Raw genomic sequence first — 22,853 nt, forward strand, 5'->3', positions numbered from 1 at the left:
CTAGCGGCTTGAGGCTACATTAGCCACTACTAGCATAACACACCCAAATCTCTGACCGAACTGTCGGTGGTCGAGTTGCATTGTGGGTAATTTTGGCACCAGCTAGAAGAATGTGTGGAATAAATATGACGATATCTCTGGTTCTGCTGCATTGATTTGGATTCGACTTTGTTTCAACGTTTTTTTAATCTGTCCATTGTGAGTCAAACAATGTTATACTGTAGTTTTTGCTCTCTCCTGCTCTTTTATGCTCTCATTTTACAATGGTCATGTAGTTGGCTACATACATTTCACATTAACGAATTTCCATCCCTAATCCAACCTAATGTCTAAACAACATTACAGCTGCTGCATTGAAGTTTCATCTTCAAGCATCTGGTTTGTCTGTTTCTATGGGAAGTGAAATTAAAGAAACATGGACATGCTCCATAATGCTTTTATCCACTTTAGCTCCTACTGCCTCAAGTTAAAGCAGTATATTTCTACTTTTAAATGCTATTAATAAGGCTTGTTTGTCAGTTCATATGCCCTAAAGCTGTCTTTAGCTGAGTAACAGTATTAGAATTTTCAATGTGTGTTATATTCTTTTTATTTTTTATTTTCCAGATGGGACAGGCAGATTTTCTGGAGAGGAGAATCATAGTTCAATTGAACACAGTAACACACATGTACCTGCAAAGCTCACACACAGATACACACACACACAAACTCACCTCGTAGACATTGAACTGGCTCTGCCCTCTGGATAGTTCTCTGTAGCTGGTACTGAACTCTCCAATAAAGTCATGGCTACAGAGAGAAGCGAGGAAGAAACCAAACCAAACACTTTCATGTACATGTTCAGTTGCTCAGTTCAACCAAACTGCTTGTTAAAAATTGTTTGCATTTCTCAGTCCCATTGAAAAACATTACACCAAAATGTCACTGTGTTCCCTCTATTAGATTGAGAGTGACACTGAATAGATTGTATAAAGAATAGAGAAATAACTCCCTGTTCAACTACAGCTTGACAAATGTCACTCCTCTTTCTTTCTGTCTGGCTATCAGCAGCCAGAATCCAGACTCATCATTAGGCAGTCAATCTGTGACAATCCTGCACCCAGCTTCATTACCTACTGGAAACATACACTAGTGTTAATTATGTGTGACTTGGATTAGATTAGCCGTACACAGGAAGCTAACATGTGGTGAATGTTAATGTAATCAAGATAAGAAGTAATAAGGAAATGTATTGCTGCGCATTTATCAGTGTGAGGTTATCATTTCATATAGTTTATATCTGTATAACAAGCAGATATCGTCACAATCTTATAACCAAACTCAATAACAGTATAAAAATTGCATTAACAAACAGAACAGGTGTTGAGAACTATAAAGTGTCTGTCTACAAATCAATCTGTCACCTTGTGTTTTAATAATTGTTATTTTTGTCAGTCAAGTGGGAGTGCTTCAGGTACAGAGACAATGAAAATCTGATCCAGCTGGTCAGATGGTCCAGTTGGAGTAATAGAGCCACGAGTCGGAAGACTCATCAGATGCACAATGCTGCACAGAGGTTTATAATATAGTAAGGAAAGATTGAGCTGTTCTGGAAGTTTATCATGGTGTCAATCATTTGATCTTTTTCAGTAGAAATTGATTACAGTAGAAATACAGCATTCGCTGTATCTACCATGAATGTGCCCTTGCACGTATTTGATTGGCCAATGCAGCCAGATGATGTCACATTGAATTCGGAGCCCTCTGCATTGGTAACCACCTTGCATAAATACAGAAGGGTTGGGCGGGTTGATACTTAGATACTTGATACGTTAGATCGGGTTCTTAGTGTATGCACTCTTTCTCTGCTGCTGTTACTTGAGCCTTGGTAGTTTGGAGAGTATAAATATATTTCTCATTAAAAACGATCTTGTGCTTTCACATGCATGTGATTAAGTAATCAACTCAGAATAGTAAAAGACATGTTTCACAAATCATTCAATGGTAATGAAAATGTATTCAGAAGAAATCTTCATAAATCATGGCAAATGGCTCCTCTCAACATAATAGCACATCAGCTGCTTTTAATAATAAAACTTATGGGAATCTGTACTGATGTCTGTAATATAACTTATCGGATCAGAACCAAATTTTGTGGTATCGAGCTGCCGTAAAGCGCAATGGCCTCATTCAAATTAATGAGCGGGCTGTGTTTTTGTTTTTTTTAATGCGGTGCTAATGTCTGTCTGAACGCGGCCTAAAGTTTCGTTTATACTTCTGCAGTAAAGTAACAAACAGCAGAGGTGTGGAACCACATGATAACATAATTTGTCCAAACATGCATCTAGATCAATTCGGTACTGTCGCCAGAATTTGCCAGACCAGTTGTAGAGTAGTTATTAATTAATTGAACCTGGAAAGTAATATGATATGTGGTTGCAGGCTGTAATTTAAAGGGTTGTATGATAGTAAAATTACAAAAATAACAATATAAGTGGGCAAATAAAAGAGAGGAATTACCTGCCATCTCTGTCCCAGTCGTACACCTCAACCTTGATTGTTCTGTTGGGAGAGGCACAAGATGAGGATCAGATTTAAAAAAAAAACAGATTTGTTTTCTTTTCCTGAATTAGTCTATTGACGTTTCTCCTGAAATGCATATGTTTCTTCAGGCATCAGATTCGCAATGCTTAGTTGCACTATGCAACATATTCAAAAGGTGAAATATGATGTTGCTGGACATTTACAATAAAAGAAAAAGCTAATCTGGCAATTTTTTTCTCCAGAGTACAACTGAACTGACCTACTGTAATCATAAGTGCTAAAAGGATATCTTCTATACTTGTGAAATTATAAAATATACATAGATGTTGTGTCTAACACATCTTTTGTCATTGTTGTTAAGGAGCCATTCGGAGAAGCAGAGCCATTCTGCAGCTTATCTTTATTCCAACACACAGTCTGTCTGTCACTGTATTTGCCTCCGGTAATGTCCTCTCCCCTCATCTCCAAATACATCTATTTCTGCATCCCATTATAGATTACAAGGAAATGGGAAAAAAAGAATAGTCTGCAAGAGGCAGATATGCTATCACGCTATATACCTATGTCTTCCACAGAAGGGTCATTTCTCTCTGACAAAAGCAGGAGAGCGATACATAGAGAAGGAGAGGGGTGAGGCAAAAGGATAATAGAACAGAGACCAAATTAAACAGACAGAGCAAAAGGCACTCTGCTGGAGAGAATGAAGGAGGGAGCCAGCAAGGGGAAGAGAAGATGGTGTGAAAACAGACAGAAAATAAATAGTCAGAGGGACAAAATTATGTATTACTAGTACTCTCTCAGTCGGTTAAGTTTGTCTCATTGACAGTAGGAAGTAGACACGGATCAAATTTGGAAGTCTCATATTTTACTGTGTAAACGTTTGTGACCAGAAAATAGTATTTCATGAATTTTGTATGACTTTCTTCTGAACTTACTGTTATTGCTTTAGAGCTTAGACAGCTTTCTAAAACAAGTGGTATCTAATTGAAAACCTGAGCCAAAACTGCACTTTTCCATCCTCCTCATCTTCAATATGAGAAGAAGCGGAAATACAAACCATCATTAATGGACCTTAGAGCTGCTTAGAGAGCCAGAGGCACATTAGAGGAAAGGAGGCAATAAAGGTAAAGGACTGGGAATAGACTGGCTGATAGTGATGTGCACTCTGGGAATAAATGTGTCTCCTTGTTGGCGTAACACTGTCTCCTCAAGAGAAACCAGAGTTGTGTGTATATGCATGTGTTTATAGCCGCGTGTCTTATTAAGTCAGTGTTATATCACATCTCAGTAGAAAACATCCCGTCACTATGAGCTTTGATGATGTGACAGGAAATTGACAATGATTTCACTTGTTAATCTTATGGTCTCACTGTATATGTGTGAATGTGTGAAAGTGTGTGTGTGTGTGTGTGTGTGTGTGTGTGTGTGTGTGCGTGTGTGAGTGAGGGAACACAGGCCCATCAGAGCATCTATGAGCAGAAAGACACAGTTCTCTATTGTTTGCCAGCTTGAGCTCCTCCTTATCTGTTCTCCCAGGCTGCAGAGAGACTGACTCAATATGTGAGTGTGTGTGTGTTTGTGTGCACTGTATGTGCAGTCTACTGTGAGTTTCCTGAGTCCCCCATTGATAAGGCACGGTGTGAGTCAACTCCTCTAATAAGCTTATTGGACCAAACTTCAAATCAATGCTGCTGTCTGCTAGCTAGAGAGAGACACACTTTTACTTACTTATTTGTTCTCTCACTAAGTAAACCCTGTGTCCCCCACAAGAAGGGGGGCTTTCAGCGATGCAAAACAATTTAAAGAGCCGGAAACAGTGTGAAGTTAAACGGAGGGCCCATATCAAATGTATTTTATATATACAATATAAGTGGAAATGCTTTATTTTATGGGTCCATGTTTTTCTAGTAACTTCCAAGATGTTTCCTGATAAGAACTATGTTATTTGGTACTAATTAAAGGGAACGCAGAGACAGTGTTCAGTTGGTACACTTTAAATGAACTGATTCCAGTTAAATGCTAATGTAACCTAGAGACCTTTTAGTCAGAGAACTGCAGGTCAGTGAACATGCAGAATTCTGAATTTTTCTGCAGGCAAGCATGCAATTCCAACTATATGAAGACTTACATTTCCAATAATTAATGAATAATGAATGAATATTTACTGATGAGCTTTTCTTTTAGAATGGCAATGGCTATCAATTATAAAGATAGCATCCCTTATAATTAGCAGCGAGACTCCTGTCCATCACCAAATCAATAACTCCACTGACAGCTCCTGCATCCCTGGCAGTCCCAGGATCAACACAATGGACAGCAGTCGTGACTGTCTTTCATGCAGATGATTCACCCTGAGCTAGAGGGAAGCAGGAGCGTGCTGATTTACTGATCGTCTTTATGTATCATCTTTCTTTATTGCTGCCAATTTTTCAAATTTGTTGCTCTTAACACAGTTTCATCTCCTGTTTATTTTTTCTGCTTTCTAAAGACCCGCAAAACAGCCACACAATCACTTAACACATTCATACTCAGATGGCAAAAGAGCAATTACGATGATAGACCTATTAAAGCAAATAGAGAGACTGTGTGTGTTTTGACGCAGAATGACACTTGTTGTTGTGGTACCAAAATAAATGCAGAGCAATGTAACTGAGTGCTGACCTGCCTTAGAATACATTGCTTTTTGGCTCTTGGTTCATATTAGTATCAAGTGACAAGAGGATTAAAGCAGTCTGCTCCTTCTCTCTGTAAACTAGTGAACTAAATATAAACTAGACCACTAGAAAATAATGTTACTTATCTGCCAAAAAGGCTGTGAAGTGTACCCCAACTCACACATTTATGCTGCACCCCCATCATCTAGATAGGACTTCAGTTACAGGCTTCATTCACCAGTGTAACCATTATGCTGCTGTGTAGAAGGAGAAGAAATCGCACCTCCATTGAAATGTATGGAAGTACTGACTGAATTAAATAACCCTTATAGAAAACAAGGCTGTCGAACAATTTTCCAGAGGAAAACCAAATAGCAAAATCATATATCCACACTTTGTTTTCCAGGAAATATATCAAAATAATAACAAATGTCTTTCTGCCAAATCATCTTTTCCCCTCCTGCTGAAACTGCCAAATACAATAATATTTCTACTTGGTAGCTGAAAACAACTTGATCCAGTTTTCATTCAAAGTGTCATTTATTGAATGCTATTTCCCATAGTGCCTTACAAAATATAGTGTATGCATTTTTTAATGTGGGTGGTCTCAGAGAAAATTTTACCCAGACACTCGCAGTAACGCAACACTGTCAAAAACATTTATTTAATCACTCTCCCCAATGCATGGTAAACAATAAAAGAGCGCATATGTGAGTGTGTTTGGATGCGCACAGTGTCTAGGCTCATTATTCATATTTCAGTCAGCCTAAACAGACACTATGCAGAGAAAAGGTAAAAAATGAATGAGTATAAGCTGTTTATGTGGTACAGTACCTCCTTTAATATTGCGGATATTTGGGTTTCTCATACTGAAAATTTAATTTGTTACAAGCTTTGCTCAGACAAATATGGCTTTTATGACTTGAAAGAAGTACTTAAGCTGTTTCTGTGTCTAATTAACTAATTGTTGTGTGATTTTTTAATAGATGCTTTTGGTGAGCCACAGCAGCCTGAAGAGGCCATGAGACACAGTGGGAACCTCCATCATATCACCAGAGTTGCCCTTATTGCCTTGCATAACATTTTCATTATGTTTGATACAGAAAATAACTCCCTGATGACTCAGAGGGTTGTCTGGGTTGTTGTATTCTCTTTATGTCATAATATCTAGTATCTACAAAAGAAATCAGACTCACCGGTCGTAATCACCATTGCAAAGAGCCCGAACAGGGATCTTAAAGGCCTGCCACACTGGGTTCAATGTATTCTTCACCACCTCTGTCTTGTGGCAGATGGTAAACCTGCAGAGAGAGATGAGGAGAGTCAGAGAGTGATAACAGAAAAAGAGAGGAGGAAGGAAAAAAGATTTGTGGGAATAGAAAAGGGAATGGAGTTAAAGAGGAGAAAGATGCAAAGGAGAATTCATAAGGAAAAGACAACCGCGGTGCAAAGAGAATCCGACACTTACACTAGGCTACATAATTACGCGACGGAGGATGTTACTGACGTGGGTTTGCTGTGGACAGTTTGAAGTAAAGATAAAATAAAAATATATACAAAAACGTGGGTCTGCTGTGGTGAAACTTTTTTCCCTTCTCTTGATTGAACATTATAAACATACAGACATTCAGCTGGTAGAGGTGGAATGGACATTCTAGTACAAATCAAGACTCCAATGTGTTAAAAAATAAACATAAACATGTAAACATAATAAATACACAATAACATCAACAAAAGTTATTATACCTTAATCAGTGAGAATCTTGCCCTATGTATGTGAAATTTACCAACTACAAGCAGATTTATAATGTAACTCAAAGGTTTATTATTACATTCAAATTTAGTAATTATGTAGGCATTATTGTTATAGAATGTCCAGTCAGAACAAACTTCTCTATGTCCCTCCAAAACACAGATGACAAAATAAGTGTTTCTGGCTCAATTGTGGGACGGCATTATCTCCTTTCCTTTCGTAAAGGATGGCCCAGTCTACCCTATGCTAAAGGAGATAAAGCATTGAAGTATCTTTCCTTAGCATTTAGAAAATTCGATCAGCTCTTGTCATGGCTGCCACTTAGATACTTCCGGGTCATGTCACTCAGTTAGGAACCTTCCTAAGCAAAAAAGACTATTCGACTGCAACCTGACATTTAAGGCGTATGTAGTTGTATATGTCATATGTAGAAATAGGGGTGCACGGTGGCAGAGCGGCTAAAGCTCCTGCCTCCCAATAAGGAGATCGTGGGTTCGTGGGATCGATTCCCGGACCAGACCAACATCACACAATCTCTCTGGGTGGAGTCTGCATGTCCTCCCCGTGTTACCGTGGGTTCTCTCCGGGTTCTCCGGTTCTCGGCTCCCCACCGTCCAAAGACATGCATGTGTAGGTTAATTGATAACTCTAAAATTGCCCGTATTGAATGAATGTGAGAGTGAATGGTTGTCTGTCCTTGTCTGTGTCTGTGTTAGCCCTGCGACGAGTTGGCCACTGTCCAGGGTGTACCCTGCCTAAGGCCCAAAGTCACTGGGATAGGCTCCAGTCACCCGCGACCCCTAACAGGGACCAAGCGGTAGAAAATGGATGGATGGATGGATATGTAGAAATACACATATGAGAGAGTATATAAAGTAGAAAATACAATCATAGAGACTTTCCACTAACTAAGAGGTAATTTCATTAGTCCCTTGGCTAGCAGGTGGACTTGGTATCTTCCGCCCTCAGAGCACAAGGTCTTATCTGACTTGTCACACACTGCAGGATGGAAAAAGAGCCTACAGAGCTGGATCGAACACTCACACACACACACATATAAAATCTATGTGAATATACCACAGCACGCACTTATCAAATGCCTCCTGCTTCCACACATGCACACTCACATTCATGCATGCGCCATGACACATGACATTTCCACATGTAATTCACACACATGTTTAAACAGGCACCATGGCTTTTGATCTGAGGCAAATCAATGAAACCAATTTCCTTTGGATGCAGGGGAGGATTAAACCAAACATGAAAGAGGAGAAGGAAAGATGGAAAGAGAGGGAAGGGAAGGGGAGGGGGAACTCACGTGCCGTCCTCGTTGCTCCTGTAGAAGACCAGGAAGGGGTCAGACTTGCCAAAGAAATCCTTTTTGTCCAATTTGTTCCCACAGAACTGCATCATCACTGATTCCTAATGACAAAAAAACAGAGAGAAAGCAGAATAAAAATGCATATTGATAGCATACCATCTCAGTATTTTATGTCAATTGTCAGTTTAGAAGAAAACTCCACTTTTGGATACTTGAATATATGCATCAATATCACTACATGTAAATGGATTATTTTGTGATAGTGATGTAGTCGATTTTTTTGGTGTAACCACTTAACTTGAATCAACTTTTAATTTGACATGTTTACCTCTGCGACAGTTAATGATTATCTTCTGATAAAACCCAAGGAAGGGATTATACATTGTACATGCACATTTCCAGTCAGTGGTAGTCCAATTATTTTGAGGACGTATTTCCCTGTGAAGCAACATTTTTATTATTGCAGATAGAATGATTTCTGGGGCTGCGGTTGGTGAAAAAGTTAGTATCTCTGTCTCTTCTCCAATGGGGTTCTCTGCATGTGACTGCTGAATGCAGAAGCAAAATAGAAAAAAGTCCTTTTTTTTTTGATAATGACAGACTGAATCCAAAAGCTGTCTTTTATTATTGCTGATTTAAAAGAATGTTATTTTTCTGCTATGCTATGGCGCCCCGAAAATGATTAAATGTGTGCTGACGCCGAAAAAATAGGACACCGTTGATGAAATATAAAAAAATAAATAGAGCTGGAAATTACACAAATAGAGGAGAAAAACAAATTAAGGTTTAATTTGTTTGAATAATCAGATTGGAGGTAAAAAAATATATATATATAGAAAAGGCTTTTTTACCAATTGACTGGGGGTAAAAGGAAAAAGAAAAGCTATAATATAAAAGCTTTAAATTGCTTTTTTCACTCTATTTAACAGTATGATGTATTAATGTATTCAGTTATAGTTGTGACTCATGATATTCTTTTTTTTTTGTGGGTGTTGGGGCTCCATACTTCTCCACGATATAAGCCATTTTTATATTTCTAAGTCTAATGTAATAACGTACAAATTGAAACAGTCATCCCCATAACTATAAAAGACACCATCAGCAAAAAAATGGGACCAGAAATGCAACATGAAATGCCAACAGCTGCTTTTAAGTGCTTTTTAAGTGTTTAAGTATTTCAGTGGGGATTTTGTTGTTCTCTAAAGTTTAATGAAATATTAAAATATTCAAACAAAACTCAAAGTGGCCTTAGCCATTTGAACTTCTTCTTTAAGTTCCCCTCCAGACATGTTTTAAAGTATGTACAAATACTCTGATATGATTAATATTTTGTTTAACATAGTTATCCCACATAAAAAGTACAAAGAAACTCTGAAAAGGGGCTAGAAGAACATCTACTCTTTCTCTCTCATTGAGAAATTCTGGATCTCTGAATGCCCCGCCCACCACCGCTGCGTGTTAGGTTGACCGGTGCCAGTGAGAGCATGGATGTGGGTGAGAGATAATACATCAATGGTGAGAGAGCGGTGCATGTCAAGATGGCTAGAGTTAGAGGAAACATCGGAGAGATCCAGCCATACCTGTCTGAGCCTCAGTCAGACCCAGATGAGGAGTCTATTGTGCACCAGAATCGGCAACTAGCAGACGTATCAGAATGGTAGTTAGCATCTTTTATTTGTTTATGTTGTTTATTAGCTTGCAACTGGCATTAGTGGCTGTGAAACATACAATAATATCTGCTGCGATGTTACAGTATGTTCACATTGTTATTACGTAACGTTAGTAGATAGTGGAAGGAAGCTCCAGGGTCCGGTTTACATCCAAAAACTGCACACTCTACCATGTTCGCTGTCAAAACTTTCACTACGCTAACTTAGTGCAAACTCTCGCTCTCTGTACTGACGAGTCTGCTCTGCGCTGGAGCTTTTTAGGTTTCTTTGCATTGCGATTGGCTTTTGAATTTGTGACGGGATGTACTAGCTTGCTGGGAGTACATTTGAATCTCAGATTTTCGGAAGTGTACAGACATCTCCCCCTTCAGTGTGAAAACACCTCTCTAGTGACAAACTTTGCACAGATACAAGTCAGTAAAGTCAAGGTCGCACATTTTAGGGGACATATAAAAACACATTTTTGAGTGGAGGGGTACTTTAAGTCTGTAAACATACTGTTTTACACACAAACTTCAGACGCAAGTTCCCACAGCTATTATGCCTTGAATCCTCCAATACAAATGTCCTGCCCACTTATACAAAGGACAACAGATAGACAGAGACAGAGGAGAAAATAGATGCAGAAAAGATGGAGAAATAGAACAGACACCGGAAACATTTTTAGGATTTTTCACAAAGTGTACATCCATCCTCACCCTGCAGTTGTTCAGCTCCTCGGCTTTCACAATAATGGTCCCGCATTTCTTCCCTGGAATGCCTCTGTAAACATGACAAAACACACAACATAACAAAGGGTTAAGAGATCACAATCACAAGGCTAGTGTATTTGGCATGACAATGTTGTTTACTCTACATCTACCCTTCCTCCTACGTCTCTGCTGGTCAAAGGTCAAGTTCACACTGTGAAATAATCGGAAGACATCTCATATTTCCTAACCGGAACTACCATCTCAACATCAAAACAGTGTGTACAATAGAAGAGGAGTCAATGAAAACATTAAGCGTATTTGATAACAATGGTACTACAGTAGTTCCATACACATCCCAGATAGGGATCCAGGCTGGATGGTGACCTTCTCACAGCTGGATGGGACCCTGCATGGGTGAATTCTGAAAATTCATCTTAAACCAGTCCAATCCCACACTGACCATGTATGTGTGTATGTGTCTATTTATTGTGTCACTGCTTAGTTTGTTTACTCAGCTGAAGCTCCATACTGGCGCTGTGGTGTGTTGACCACAGGATATCAGAAATTAAAAAAAAAAAAAAAAAATCAGTAACCAACACAATCAGTCTTGTGACATTTTTCAATAATTGCAGTTGATTACACGTTGGGAGGTGGCGGGGGATGATGCAGGGAAGATTTATACAGGTTTCCACAAAACATGTCCTTTTTTATGTTAATGTGTTGAATATCATAACTACTGTTTGAGTGAAAGTACAAAAAAATGTGGCCTCAGATGACACTACACTACAATTAGGTCTAAAACAGGTGTAAGTCTGGTCAGTGTTAAGGACCTCAGCTTAGCATCATTTTAGTCCAAAGTCCAACAGATCAATACAACAGAGTCACCCTTAAATATGAAAGCACATTAAGATGTAAGACTTACTGGAAATGTCATATTTATGAGCACATCCCTGTTTAGACTCAGGAACTAACCTCATGGAAAGTTTTCCTACTTCACACTCCCTCAAAACATTTCCAAGATACAAAAGGAACACTGTTGAGCATGAATCGTATGTTTGTGTGTGTGGAAAAGTGTGTCCGTTTGTATGCGGGTGTGTGTATGAGTGGACCTTTCTGTTGTTGCAAGAGCAGGTAGACATGATGCATGAGTGTGCCCAAGTTGACCGTAGTGGTGTGTTCCACTATGAACGTGCACTGTTGCAGCTGTGGTCAAGGTGGTGACAGGTGACGCATGTGTGTGTGGGTGTGTGTGTATTTGTAAGCACTTTCTCTGAATAAACATCATGGTCTCGAAGGTGAACTCAATGACATCATTTACAACACGTCCTCCTCCACACACACACACACACACACACACACACACACACACACACACACAGACCTGACTAATTTCTAAAACTGTAAAGGTTTCTTTTAGTCCGTTAGGAAGTAGACAAGGGCAGACTGTTTACCTTCTGACATTCACCCTTCCCCTTTAACCAGTCCAACTCACACATTTATGCTGCACAGACACATGCAAAAGCACATAGCTGTAATCTTTCATTTTCTAACTGGTAATCAAATGCATTTATATTATCATGGATATATTTTACCTCATTAAAAACTCATCCTCTTTAATGGAGTTTCCATTACCATTATTTATGGAACTGAACAAAATATTTCAGTAATATCTGTTTTCAGATGAATAAGTTTGGTAAAATGTAATTTATACTGTTGATTTCGGTGATATATGTTGTTTATGTATTTAGAAGAAATATTTTCTACAAAAAAACTGACTTAGAATTTGTATTCATATTTTGGTAATGAGAGAAACTTTCTTTAAACCTGCATTTATTTCTTTTTGACAATTATGTGTTATGTGATAGCAAACAGTGGCTAATTTGCACATTGAGCAGACACAGTGCAACATTAGCATTAATTTGGAGTTGTGTTTCTGACCAATCGCTAATTGTAAGTCAAATGTTTACTCTCTTTTTAGTTCTGTTTTGGTCTCCACCAGCTCCTGAGGGAAATGTCTGGCTCTTTAACTGCTAAATGCTCCAGTATGTTCACCAGCTAGTCGCTAACTCCGTCTGTCTGCTGTTTGGTGCTGGGTACAGTTCAGTTCAGTTCAGTTTATTCACAAACAGTTAAAATACAAGTACAGTCATATAAGACATAGTGGAGATATGTGAAATGGGACACCTAAGCTATATCATAATCTGAATCTGATTAAGAATAGGGGCCCAGACACTAAGCATATGTTTACTAACACGTCTAAATTTGTAAAAGTGCACAGTTTAAATGGATTTCAGAGTAGAGTAACTAGTTCAGAAGTCCCCAGCCGTTTAGGGTATTCAAGCTTTAACATATTTTAGTAGTAACTGCTGCCTTAAGGTCTTTTTGAAAACAGACACAGATAATGACATTTTTATAGTGTTACAATACCTGTGGACCTCAGTGGAGGTTGATTCAATGGATTTATCAAAGCTTTTTCGCTGAGAACAGCAGCCTGCTGCTGCTGGAAATGGGGTTAATGAGAGCAGTGAGAGTGAACCAAAACAGTAAACTTAAACAATGAGCTGAAAGATGCTAAAAAGTTCTGTAGAGCTGAGGGGAACTGCAGAGTCAGGTGATGCTTTTCTGTGTGCTCGTCACTACGAGTGACCCCTTTCATATTATACGTAGTCATTTCATCCATTGTCAATACAAAAATATTCATTAAGCTTTAAATATTTTAAAACTTTATTTATATTTTAAAAATGAATCTATTGTTGGATTATTTTATGTACCTGTCTGGGTTTACATGTGAAAGGTTCAGTACAAATTCCCACTTGTTCATTTCGTTCCGCATCATAAAAGTATATAGATAATTAAATTTACACTGAGAAAATTCATAAAACTTACTTGAAATTGTTTAAATGCTTGTTTTCCTGTGCAGTTATATCATGGTTAAAAAGTGTATGTTATATGTTTCAATACTTCAGTGATGAAGCATACAGTGATAGTGATGTATCTACTCCCATTACAATCCTCAGACCAGAATAAGGAGTTAAAGGAAGCTATCCATGCGTGGGAGGAAGAGCAGGACTACATAATTTGACATAACTTTTGAGAGGTCTTGCAATCTGACAAAGCGGCCTGTCGTCTGATGAGCTCTACTCTGAGAGACTCACCCGGCAGAAATCGACTCAGGCAGTCATTTAGACAGCCCAGAATTGGGGTCGAGGACCTCTGCGTGAATGTAATTCAAGCCTCCTTTTACTCCAGCACAAGGAACTGGGGGAGATGTGCTTTTGGCAGCCTTATCAAAATGAAATAGATCCTGGAACTGATGCTTTGCATTGAAGAGTTAAGAGCTTTTTTAAAAATTTTTTTTTTTACTTGCAAAAGCAATACCCTTTTCTCAGATACTTAGAGATGGGAACAAAAGCTAAAATAGCACCTTAGGCTTTTTTCCTTTCTTATACCCTTTAATTTGCAGACAGCACAGGGAGGTGATGTCAGAGGATTGTATGCAGTATGCATTAGGTGTGTAAAATATTTTCAAAGAAAGACTGACAGACTAATTAAGACTGAGACCGCGAGAAAAAGAAAGAGTCTGCAAGGCAGATCTTATTCACCTGCCTAAAATAGCAAATACAATCAAAGTTTGCCACTACAGAGATCCACTGTAGCCACTTGCTTCTATGACTGAAAAGGCAGAAAATAGTCTCTTTGATCTCTTGTATGCCATGTGTGGCTCTTGGTGTGTTGTTTCGGAATAAAACACTGTTATCTAACACAGTTTGATGAATTAATATCCTCTCGTAAATTATTTTACCATCCAAATGAGTGACTGGAAGTACTGAAGTGCATGAGCAAAATGAAACAACTAACCTCTTCTAGTACCGTAACACTAATGACACCCAGAGAGGGCTTTACCAAGAACATTTTCAGTACAAACTCTGAATTGAGCAAATGTAATGCCACGGAAGCACCCATAGGATCCCAACCAAAAATCTGCTTTTTTTTCGATGGCTTGTAGCTTATTCTCACATCAGTCACACAAAACAAATTAACTACATGAATATCAAATTAAATCACAAGTTAAAGTGCTGTGTGCAAGGCTGGAAATTAGCACCTGCCAAATGTGGGTGATTTTGTGGAGTGGCGGTTGAATTTGCTCAATCTACCAGCCACGGTGGCGAGTAAATAAAAGTAGAGTAGATGGAATTGCGAGTCTGCCTGTTTCACTCGGACACTTTAACAAGGAGACACAGAAAAACAATGTGGCGTTTATCCGCAGGGGGTTCACATTTAAGGTGTGTCGATTGATTCACAGCATCAACTCATGCATTGAGTAACATTCCACCTTTAAATTTGCCTAGCATTTGAGTGGAAGTCTATAGCTAGCTAACGTTAACTAGTAAAGATGAAAAGGCAGCAAAACATCCTTTCATTCCTCAGTCACTCGTCTGACAGTTTGTGATGCATTAGCAAAGAAACATTACAAAACCCGCCTGTAAGTAAATGAAATCATTCATAACACAAACAACTTGTGTTCATTCGCCTAGAATTTATTGCTTAATGCTACGCTAATTACAACCTACTACATCCATGGTATTGCCTAATACTACTTAACTATTCATAAAGTCAGTCTTAACATTTGATCCTGTGGTCAGTTATAATTGACTAATGTAACAGTGGTTACATAACCTTTGAAACGAGCCACAACTTAACCGCGCACATGCACACATGCACGTGCGTCATAGGTGCGCTCCAGTACAATACAAAGAGCATTATTGTGCACATTATGCTGGCAGTGTTGTGCAAGTGTCCAAACTGTGAAGAATCTACTGCTTTGGCTCCAAAGACAAAGATATTAGCACTTGACTCCTCACCAAGGCTGGAAGTAACAAATTACATTTACTCTTGTTACTGTAACAAAGTCATTTTTTTCTGTAAGTACTTTTACTTGAGTAAAATTTCTTTAAAGTAACAGTACTTTTACTTGAGTACAATATTCTAGTACTCTTTCCATCCCTGCTCTCCACATATTTAATCTGATTTTCAATATCATTTAACAGCTCTCTCAGATTCCTGCTATTCACCTTTCAGTAAGGACCTCTTTCACATGCTCTCCTGCTTATACTCTTTGGTCTATGGTTCAACAGTAGCAGCATTAAACATTATTAGCAGCGTAAATAGTTTTTGACACAGCAGGATGTGTCATAGTACAAAGTGGATACAAAGAAGTAGAGCTAATTAAAAATAACGAGCTGCGTAGGTTGTCAGTGTACCAGCCCTATAAGCTACAGATATCATCAGCCTTCATCAGAGCTAAACATATTGCTTTTTCAGAGCAGTTAATTCGCAGATTATGATTTTACATACAAAACATGTGATCAGTGAACTACTCAACACATATGTACAGTATTTACATATAGTACAAGTCTACTACTTTCACCCTACTACATTTTATATCAATCTTCTTTTCCTCCTTTTGTACTTTAATATATTAAATGCAAGACTGGTATAGTTACCTTTACTTACAGTATAGGTAAAAGATATGAATACTTCTACTTCAAATAAGATGTGGTCCCTACACCCTCAAAATGAAAAATGCATGAAACACATGCTTGAAAATATTATTTTTCTCACCAGTAACCCATGCCATTAAAGTTTGGGTCTTTTTAGTAGAAAATTCCCTCTCTGTGTGTCTCTGGACTGGTGTTTCTAGCTGCGGTGGAGGGACAGCAACAAAAAGAGGGAATTTTGTTCTAAAAAGACTGTAACTTTGGAAGATACCCACTTGATTTGACTTACTCAGACTGCTGAAGCCTCAAATTAACTTCAGATAAACTTTTGAATATTTTTTTTGCACAGAGCAAAGACTTGGTCCCCGCTCACTTACACTGAAAGCGCATTAGGATGGGATCTTTTAATGGCTAGTATGAACAAGTGGAACTGTTTCAGTGTACATATACTATAGGCACCTCAGTGTTGTTTTAAGACAGACTTGAAAAATTGTGATCTTATCCTTTAAAGACACTTTCCAATACATTAAAATAAAATAGGCTACATTTATAAATAAATAAACTTTAAAGTCTGCTGTCCAACTCCAAAATGTACTACTGAAAGTTGAACTCATTGAGTGGAATATTCCTGACTGTTCCACATAAGGATACCACACCCAACATGGTGATATGGTACACACTAAAGAGAGATTCCATTACCACATAAGTAAAAACAGCGAAGGGAGGCCCTTCACTTTGAGACTAATCTGTCCTGTTCTATTCTCCACATGGGTTGTGTGTCTGTGTCCTCCAAAAGAAGCAAGTCCAACTTTTTAGGAGCACAATAAAGAAGTTTCTTTCCTATTGTTTCTCACCCTCTCAGGCTCAATCATGTCATCTCACTGCAACAATATGCAGGGAGAAATGGTTAAAGACGCACACACACACCCCAGACAAGCGCCCAGAATCCGTGTCGCCATGACAACTCTGCCGAGCTGGGGCCCCCCACGGTGGGATATCGAATGGGATTCCTCTGCTTGTTAGTTCCTCAAATCTTTGCTCTCGCTCCTCTATTTTTCAGAGAGCCGCGATCATTATTCTGGCTGAGAGATCGGCCTTAAAATGATACGTGGGTGGTAACCGACAGGATTGCATAGTTACTGGATGAATAATGTATCTCACAGTTTTGCTTTACATATGCATGCATACAAGCATACAGACACAATATGCGATAAAGACACGGACCAGCTGAAAGCTCAAATCCTAAAAAAAATGAATGCCACACAATGCTGCTTGTGTGTATGTGTGTGCGTATACTGCCTCTGGGAAAATAAGTTTTTCCACCTCGGAAAAGAAACATTATGACAACCCATGAGTAATGGCAACATATTGTTGTGCTGTGTCTTGGTTATTTGCTGAAATCAAGCACTGGTGTATGGTAATCCTATTTATTACTCTACAATAGAGAGAGAAAACATAATTCATAATGTGAAAGAATCCAGGAAATTGGGTCTTTAACTGTTATATTTCTATGTTTGGCATTTACCGTGAAGTGAATGAATTTAATGTGTGTTTTGATTAAAAACAGAGCTTTTGAAAATGCTTAAGATCTGAAAATTTTATGAGTTCATCCTCACTATCACTCTCAGGTGAATTGCTTTCCTCTTTTTAGTTTATTCATTCACAGAAAAGCACTTCAAAGTTGAGAAGTACTTTAGCGATATCTCTGGCTCTCTCCCGGCGTGTGTGTGTGTGTGTGTGTGTGTGTGAGGAAATACTGTGAATCCTCTAATCAAGACACATGGATTTGCAATCAGCGTCTGGCGAGACATGGTTAATTAAGACTGGTCCACTTCTGGGCTGCAGTGTAACACACATGCATGCACAAACAGGGGCTCATGCATACAAATACACACCTTACACACACGTCATTTTCATTATATTCCTGATAAAGGGAGAATTCCTGAATGAGATATCAATTATAATTATAAAACCATGACAATTAATCTATTCTTGGTCATGCCCCGAGGCGCACGCATACACAATCATACACACACATTTTCCCCTAAAAGGAAACTCATAACCATAATTCTCTCTCACAAAAGGAACACTGACATTAAATCCATGTCACACCAGAGGCAGAACAAATCCTTACAATCAGGCTTTTATTCACAGCTATCAGCCATTGTCTGCCTTCTTGGCTCACTTGTGTCTAAAATTGTAGCTCACTTGGCTCTTCCATAGTTCACCAGCGCTTCTCTCTGACCCTGTACACACTTAAAATGAACACTGAAAGATCTTGATTGCGTGAATAAAAGAGGCAGAGACAAAAAAAAACAGGGTGGCGAGTGTGAGAGAGACAAAGATGGAGAGTTGGAAAGGAGAGAGAAGAAGAAGAAGAAGAAGAAGAAGAGAAAAATTTGAGAGAATAGAGAAAGAAAAAGAGGGAGAGGCGATCATCACATACTGCCAAGTGAATATTCAAGAGCCCCTCAAAATTAACACCAGCATCAGTATTTCAAGTGAAAATGTTATCAGTGATCAAATGCAAATTTGCTGCAAAACGTCTCAGGTGGTGTTCACTAAACCTGAGTGCTCTCATGCAAATCTAACCAAACAATGAGTCAACACGTTCATGCATTTCTGAAGTTAAAAGGAGCTCTCAAGAGATGTATTAGCTTCAACATGCAGCACGCTGAACTCTTATTTTACTTTTGTTAAAGTTACTTCAGAGCCTGAATAAATTAAGGTTTAAAGTCCAAATGTTGTGAAAAAACAAAAATCAGTCAACATTTAAAATTGAGACAATCAACATTTTAAAAGTGTCTTTGCAAGATAAAGGAATAGTTTGACATTTTGGGAAATACACATACTCACTTTCTTGCTGAGAGTTACATGTGAATATAACTTTCATGTCTGTACACTAAATATGAAGCCAGCAGCTGGTTAGCTTAGCTTAGCATAAAGACAAGGAAACAAGGAAAAAGCTCTGTCCAAAAGCAACAAAGTCTGCCTACCAGCACCTCTTCAGCTCTGCAGTAACACCTTATATCTCGTTTGTTAAATCCGTACGAAGTGTAGAAGCAGCACGTTGTGGTTTTACGGGGGTTTACAATATGTGCTAGACAATTTCTCGGCCAGGCACAGTAACTTCTTCTCGTCAACATAAGGTTGCCAGGTAACCTGCGAAGAGTCCACGAACTTTTTGCGCCCAGCAAAGAAATGGTCTGGGTTTTTTTTCTTTTGAAATTGGGGGTCATATTTTTTTATAATATTGGATATCTCATATTGAACTTTTTAGTAAAATTGTAAATGGCTTATAAAATATAAAACAATGTTCAAGAAAATGTTCAATTTTCTTGTCATGTGTTTATTTATCAGTTTCCTGTTAATGAAAGGATTATTACTGCAAAAATCTGAATTGGTTGTAATTTTTCTCTTTAACTACCAAATTTTCACACGTCAATGATTTTAGATGATATAGAACAAGCATCTGTGTCTTTGTGTGTGTTTATTAAGACTGTTGTGATATAACAATGTATAGCAATTTAGTTAGAGCTTAGTTAAAGCTTTGTATATCATTATGTTTACTGATTTAATGACAAACACTCTTTTTTTGTAAGAGTTGAATGCAGCTATCCAACTAGAGAGTCCATGAACTGATACATATTGTTAAACTGATACAAATTCTGTATTGGCTTTTGCAGGTAGATTAATGTAGATTAAAAAGAAAAGATGGACAACAGACCAGCAGGACTGAGAGTATTCAGACAACAAAGAAACACATGTGACACATGTAGTGCACACACACACACACACACACACACACACACACACACCCGAATGCCCACTGGAGTTTGATTGAACAATGTAATTAGCTGTAATTAGCACTCATTAAAATTGTTAAAGATCCCCCCTGTCATGTCGGGCTGCAGGTGTGTGTCTAACACACACACACAGACACACATACATAGACATACATACACATTCATACATAAAGACACAACCTCAGCAAGAGAACAGCTATGGCCTCTATACCTTTCTTTTTAATAAATGTTGACAGTGTTTCTATTCCTGCACTCATGACTTCTTTGAAAACAGGGTCTATAAATGGTCTAAATGACACTTGAATTATGATTGTCTTGATTTTTTTATCTGCATATATTTGCAGTAACATAGCACAATATATTAAGAATGAATGTCCTCAGTGCCTTAAAGTACACAACTCCTACGGCCTGTACTTTCCTTAACCCAACATGTTTTTTGATGTAGATGAAACCCAAAGAAAGCCATGCAAACATGGTGAAAGCATATACATTCCACAAAGAAAGGCCTAGTGGTGTATGAATGCAGGACCTTCCTGCACAGTGGTGTTTCACTGTTAGTCACCGTGCTGCATGTGGAATAGAGCTTCACTGCAATGCTGCAACAAGCAAATACTGAACATATGCACTAAGTGACACTGTCAGTAGTCAAGGGAAAATGAAGGTGAAATATTGAGGGGATTAGGGTTCAATAAGAAAGTCAACAACTTGTACTTAGAGTTTTGTGCACACTTTTTGAAATCAAATTCAGTGCTTTTGTAGACCTTTTTAACCTCAACAAAGAAATGTAATACTTTTTCCACAAAGGAACATTGTGGCTTGTTTGTACAGTAATAAACATATGTAAAATCACATAAAATAATCAAAATATAACCATCAATTGCTTAATGCAATGAATTGTGGTCCACTGTTATGCATTACATGAAACAAAACGCTTCACACGTCTAAGACAAAAACCTTAAATAACAAATTTTGTTAGCTTTTAATTACAGTTTGCTTGAAAGCCTTAATTTGGACAACAGAAATTTGTAAAATAAGTACACAGCGCTTTAACAGTACAGACTGTCTTTAGCTTAGCATCATCAGTAATGTTGATTTGTTTACTTCCTGAATCTTGTTACCTTCAGGGAAAATCATAACAACAGGTGGTGGCTAGAAGAGAACCAAGCCAAACACATAGTACAATAAAATTAGAAAAAAACTAGACTTGATCAAGACTGAAGAACAACATATTTTATATTTAAAGAAGTTATAAATAAATAAATCCTGTCCTGTGGGACGATGTGATTTCTAGACAATTTATGGCCTTAAATTTCAATAATCCGCAGACACCCTGCTGTTGGTAAGAATATAAATAAAAATGTATTCTGGCTTTGATGTACATTCTTTATAAAACCTCCTCAGAATAGGACTATAGTGCCATGGAGGAGCAGTGGTGGTTTTGCCATTAGTGTCACCATTACCAAATGACTACAAGTATGTGTACGGCGCCTGGGTGTGTCTGTGTGTGTATGTGTGTGTCTGTGTGTGTGTGTTGAAGACTGGAGTGGAGGGAGGGGTTTCCTGAGTAGCGCTTCAGGGTAGACAACATCGTTTTGCACTTTAGAGGGGTCCATGGTGCACATATAAGCATGTGTGCACACACACATACTGTACATGGGCTGGTTCTATCTCTCTCTCTCTCTCTCTCTCTCTCTCTTTCCGTCTGAGTGGGAAACCTGCCACTGCAATCACCATGGCAATTGCTACTCCAGTGGATGACAGTGTTGCTTTGAAACGAAGAAGAATAGTGGAAGGCGCACACACACACGAAAAAGATACAAACACACACACACCCAGGTTGCCAGGTTGTTGACAATGTCCAGTGAAAGGATTCCAGCTTGGCAGTTATTTCCCCCAACACCCCCCTTTTCTAGATCCCAAGGCTTCAAATGAACAAGCAAATTGAGACAGAGAAAATGTATGAAACAGAGGAGGCCAAAAGAGCAGCATTATGGATAAAAGTAGATAATGATGTATCTTAATTAGGGCTCCTAATTAAGCTGATTTTGCAGATGATCTTGATCAAAGTATTTTAATATCTGTTAATAATAATGATATTTTAATACAGCTGCACAGTGCAAGCTAATACTAAAGTAGCCTAAATTAGTTGACGCAGAATAGCTATGTATCCTGCATCACAGCTTTCCTCTATTGCAGTGTTTTGTAAAATATCTGTGGGGGAGAGTGTCAGAGTGGAACTGTTGTGGCAGGAAGATTTGGGCCAACGGCAGCACTTCAGAGATGTGGTTCACCTGCAAAATGCCACGAAAATAGAGGCAAAGCGATGTTTTTTTTAAAACCGAAAACAGCTTCCTGTCAGAGTGGATATCTTTATCAGAACGCCTGGCTGTTTGTTTGTGCAGCTCTGTGGATCACTTACTTCAACACTAACAGTGTTTTAAAGATGCACAGAGGCACATGTTTGACAGCTGGGGTAGCTGGAGCACAACGGTTTAAAATAAATTACTGGATTACTGGAAATTAATTGGATCAGGCTCAGATACTGATCAGCCCTGACACTAATTTGGTCAATCAGCTTAGGTCTATCTAATTTTAATGCAAAAACAATGTTTTAAATGCTGATATACATACATTAATATTTAAAAATATTAACCTTACATCCTTAGTATTGCTTCCAAATAGAACATTTAAAATCCTGAATGTCACACACTGTTTGCACTAGAGGAAGATTTTGATTTTTGTGTTGATGTTAGTGTGGTGACAAATGATCTAATGCATCTGTCATTAATCTAAGCACTGATTCTCAAACAGCAGGCACTCATGCACATCAGCAATGACAAATTAAAGATGAAGAGCCTTACTCATGGTTATCTGGTTTCTGTAAATGATGGGAAAGATGCCCCATTTAAGTCTTTTTCGACTGTTACATACTA

At 38.3% G+C, this 22,853-nt stretch overlaps 1 protein-coding gene across 5 annotated transcripts in view; it reads right to left on the reverse strand.

Moving 5' to 3' along the window:
• Positions 1 to 22,853, reverse strand: part of LOC122871025 (copine-8) — a 91,073-nt gene that overhangs the window by 31,844 nt on the left and 36,376 nt on the right. For 4 of the 5 annotated variants that reach the window (XM_044185541.1, XM_044185540.1, XM_044185542.1 and 1 more), the window contains exons 7-11: positions 10,623 to 10,686; positions 8,252 to 8,355; positions 6,374 to 6,478; positions 2,500 to 2,541; positions 714 to 789 (exon numbers count right to left, since the gene is read on the reverse strand). In XM_044185541.1, the coding sequence (XP_044041476.1) occupies positions 714 to 789; positions 2,500 to 2,541; positions 6,374 to 6,478; positions 8,252 to 8,355; positions 10,623 to 10,686 (391 nt within the window). Of the gene's footprint in view, positions 1 to 713; positions 790 to 872; positions 1,116 to 2,499; positions 2,542 to 6,373; positions 6,479 to 8,251; positions 8,356 to 10,622; positions 10,687 to 22,853 lie in introns of those variants that run through there. The other variant, XM_044185545.1, reaches the window with a different exon arrangement.

The sequence above is a fragment of the Siniperca chuatsi genome, linkage group LG23 (assembly GCF_020085105.1).
Source record: "Siniperca chuatsi isolate FFG_IHB_CAS linkage group LG23, ASM2008510v1, whole genome shotgun sequence".
Classification (NCBI taxonomy): Eukaryota; Metazoa; Chordata; class Actinopteri; order Centrarchiformes; family Sinipercidae; genus Siniperca; species Siniperca chuatsi.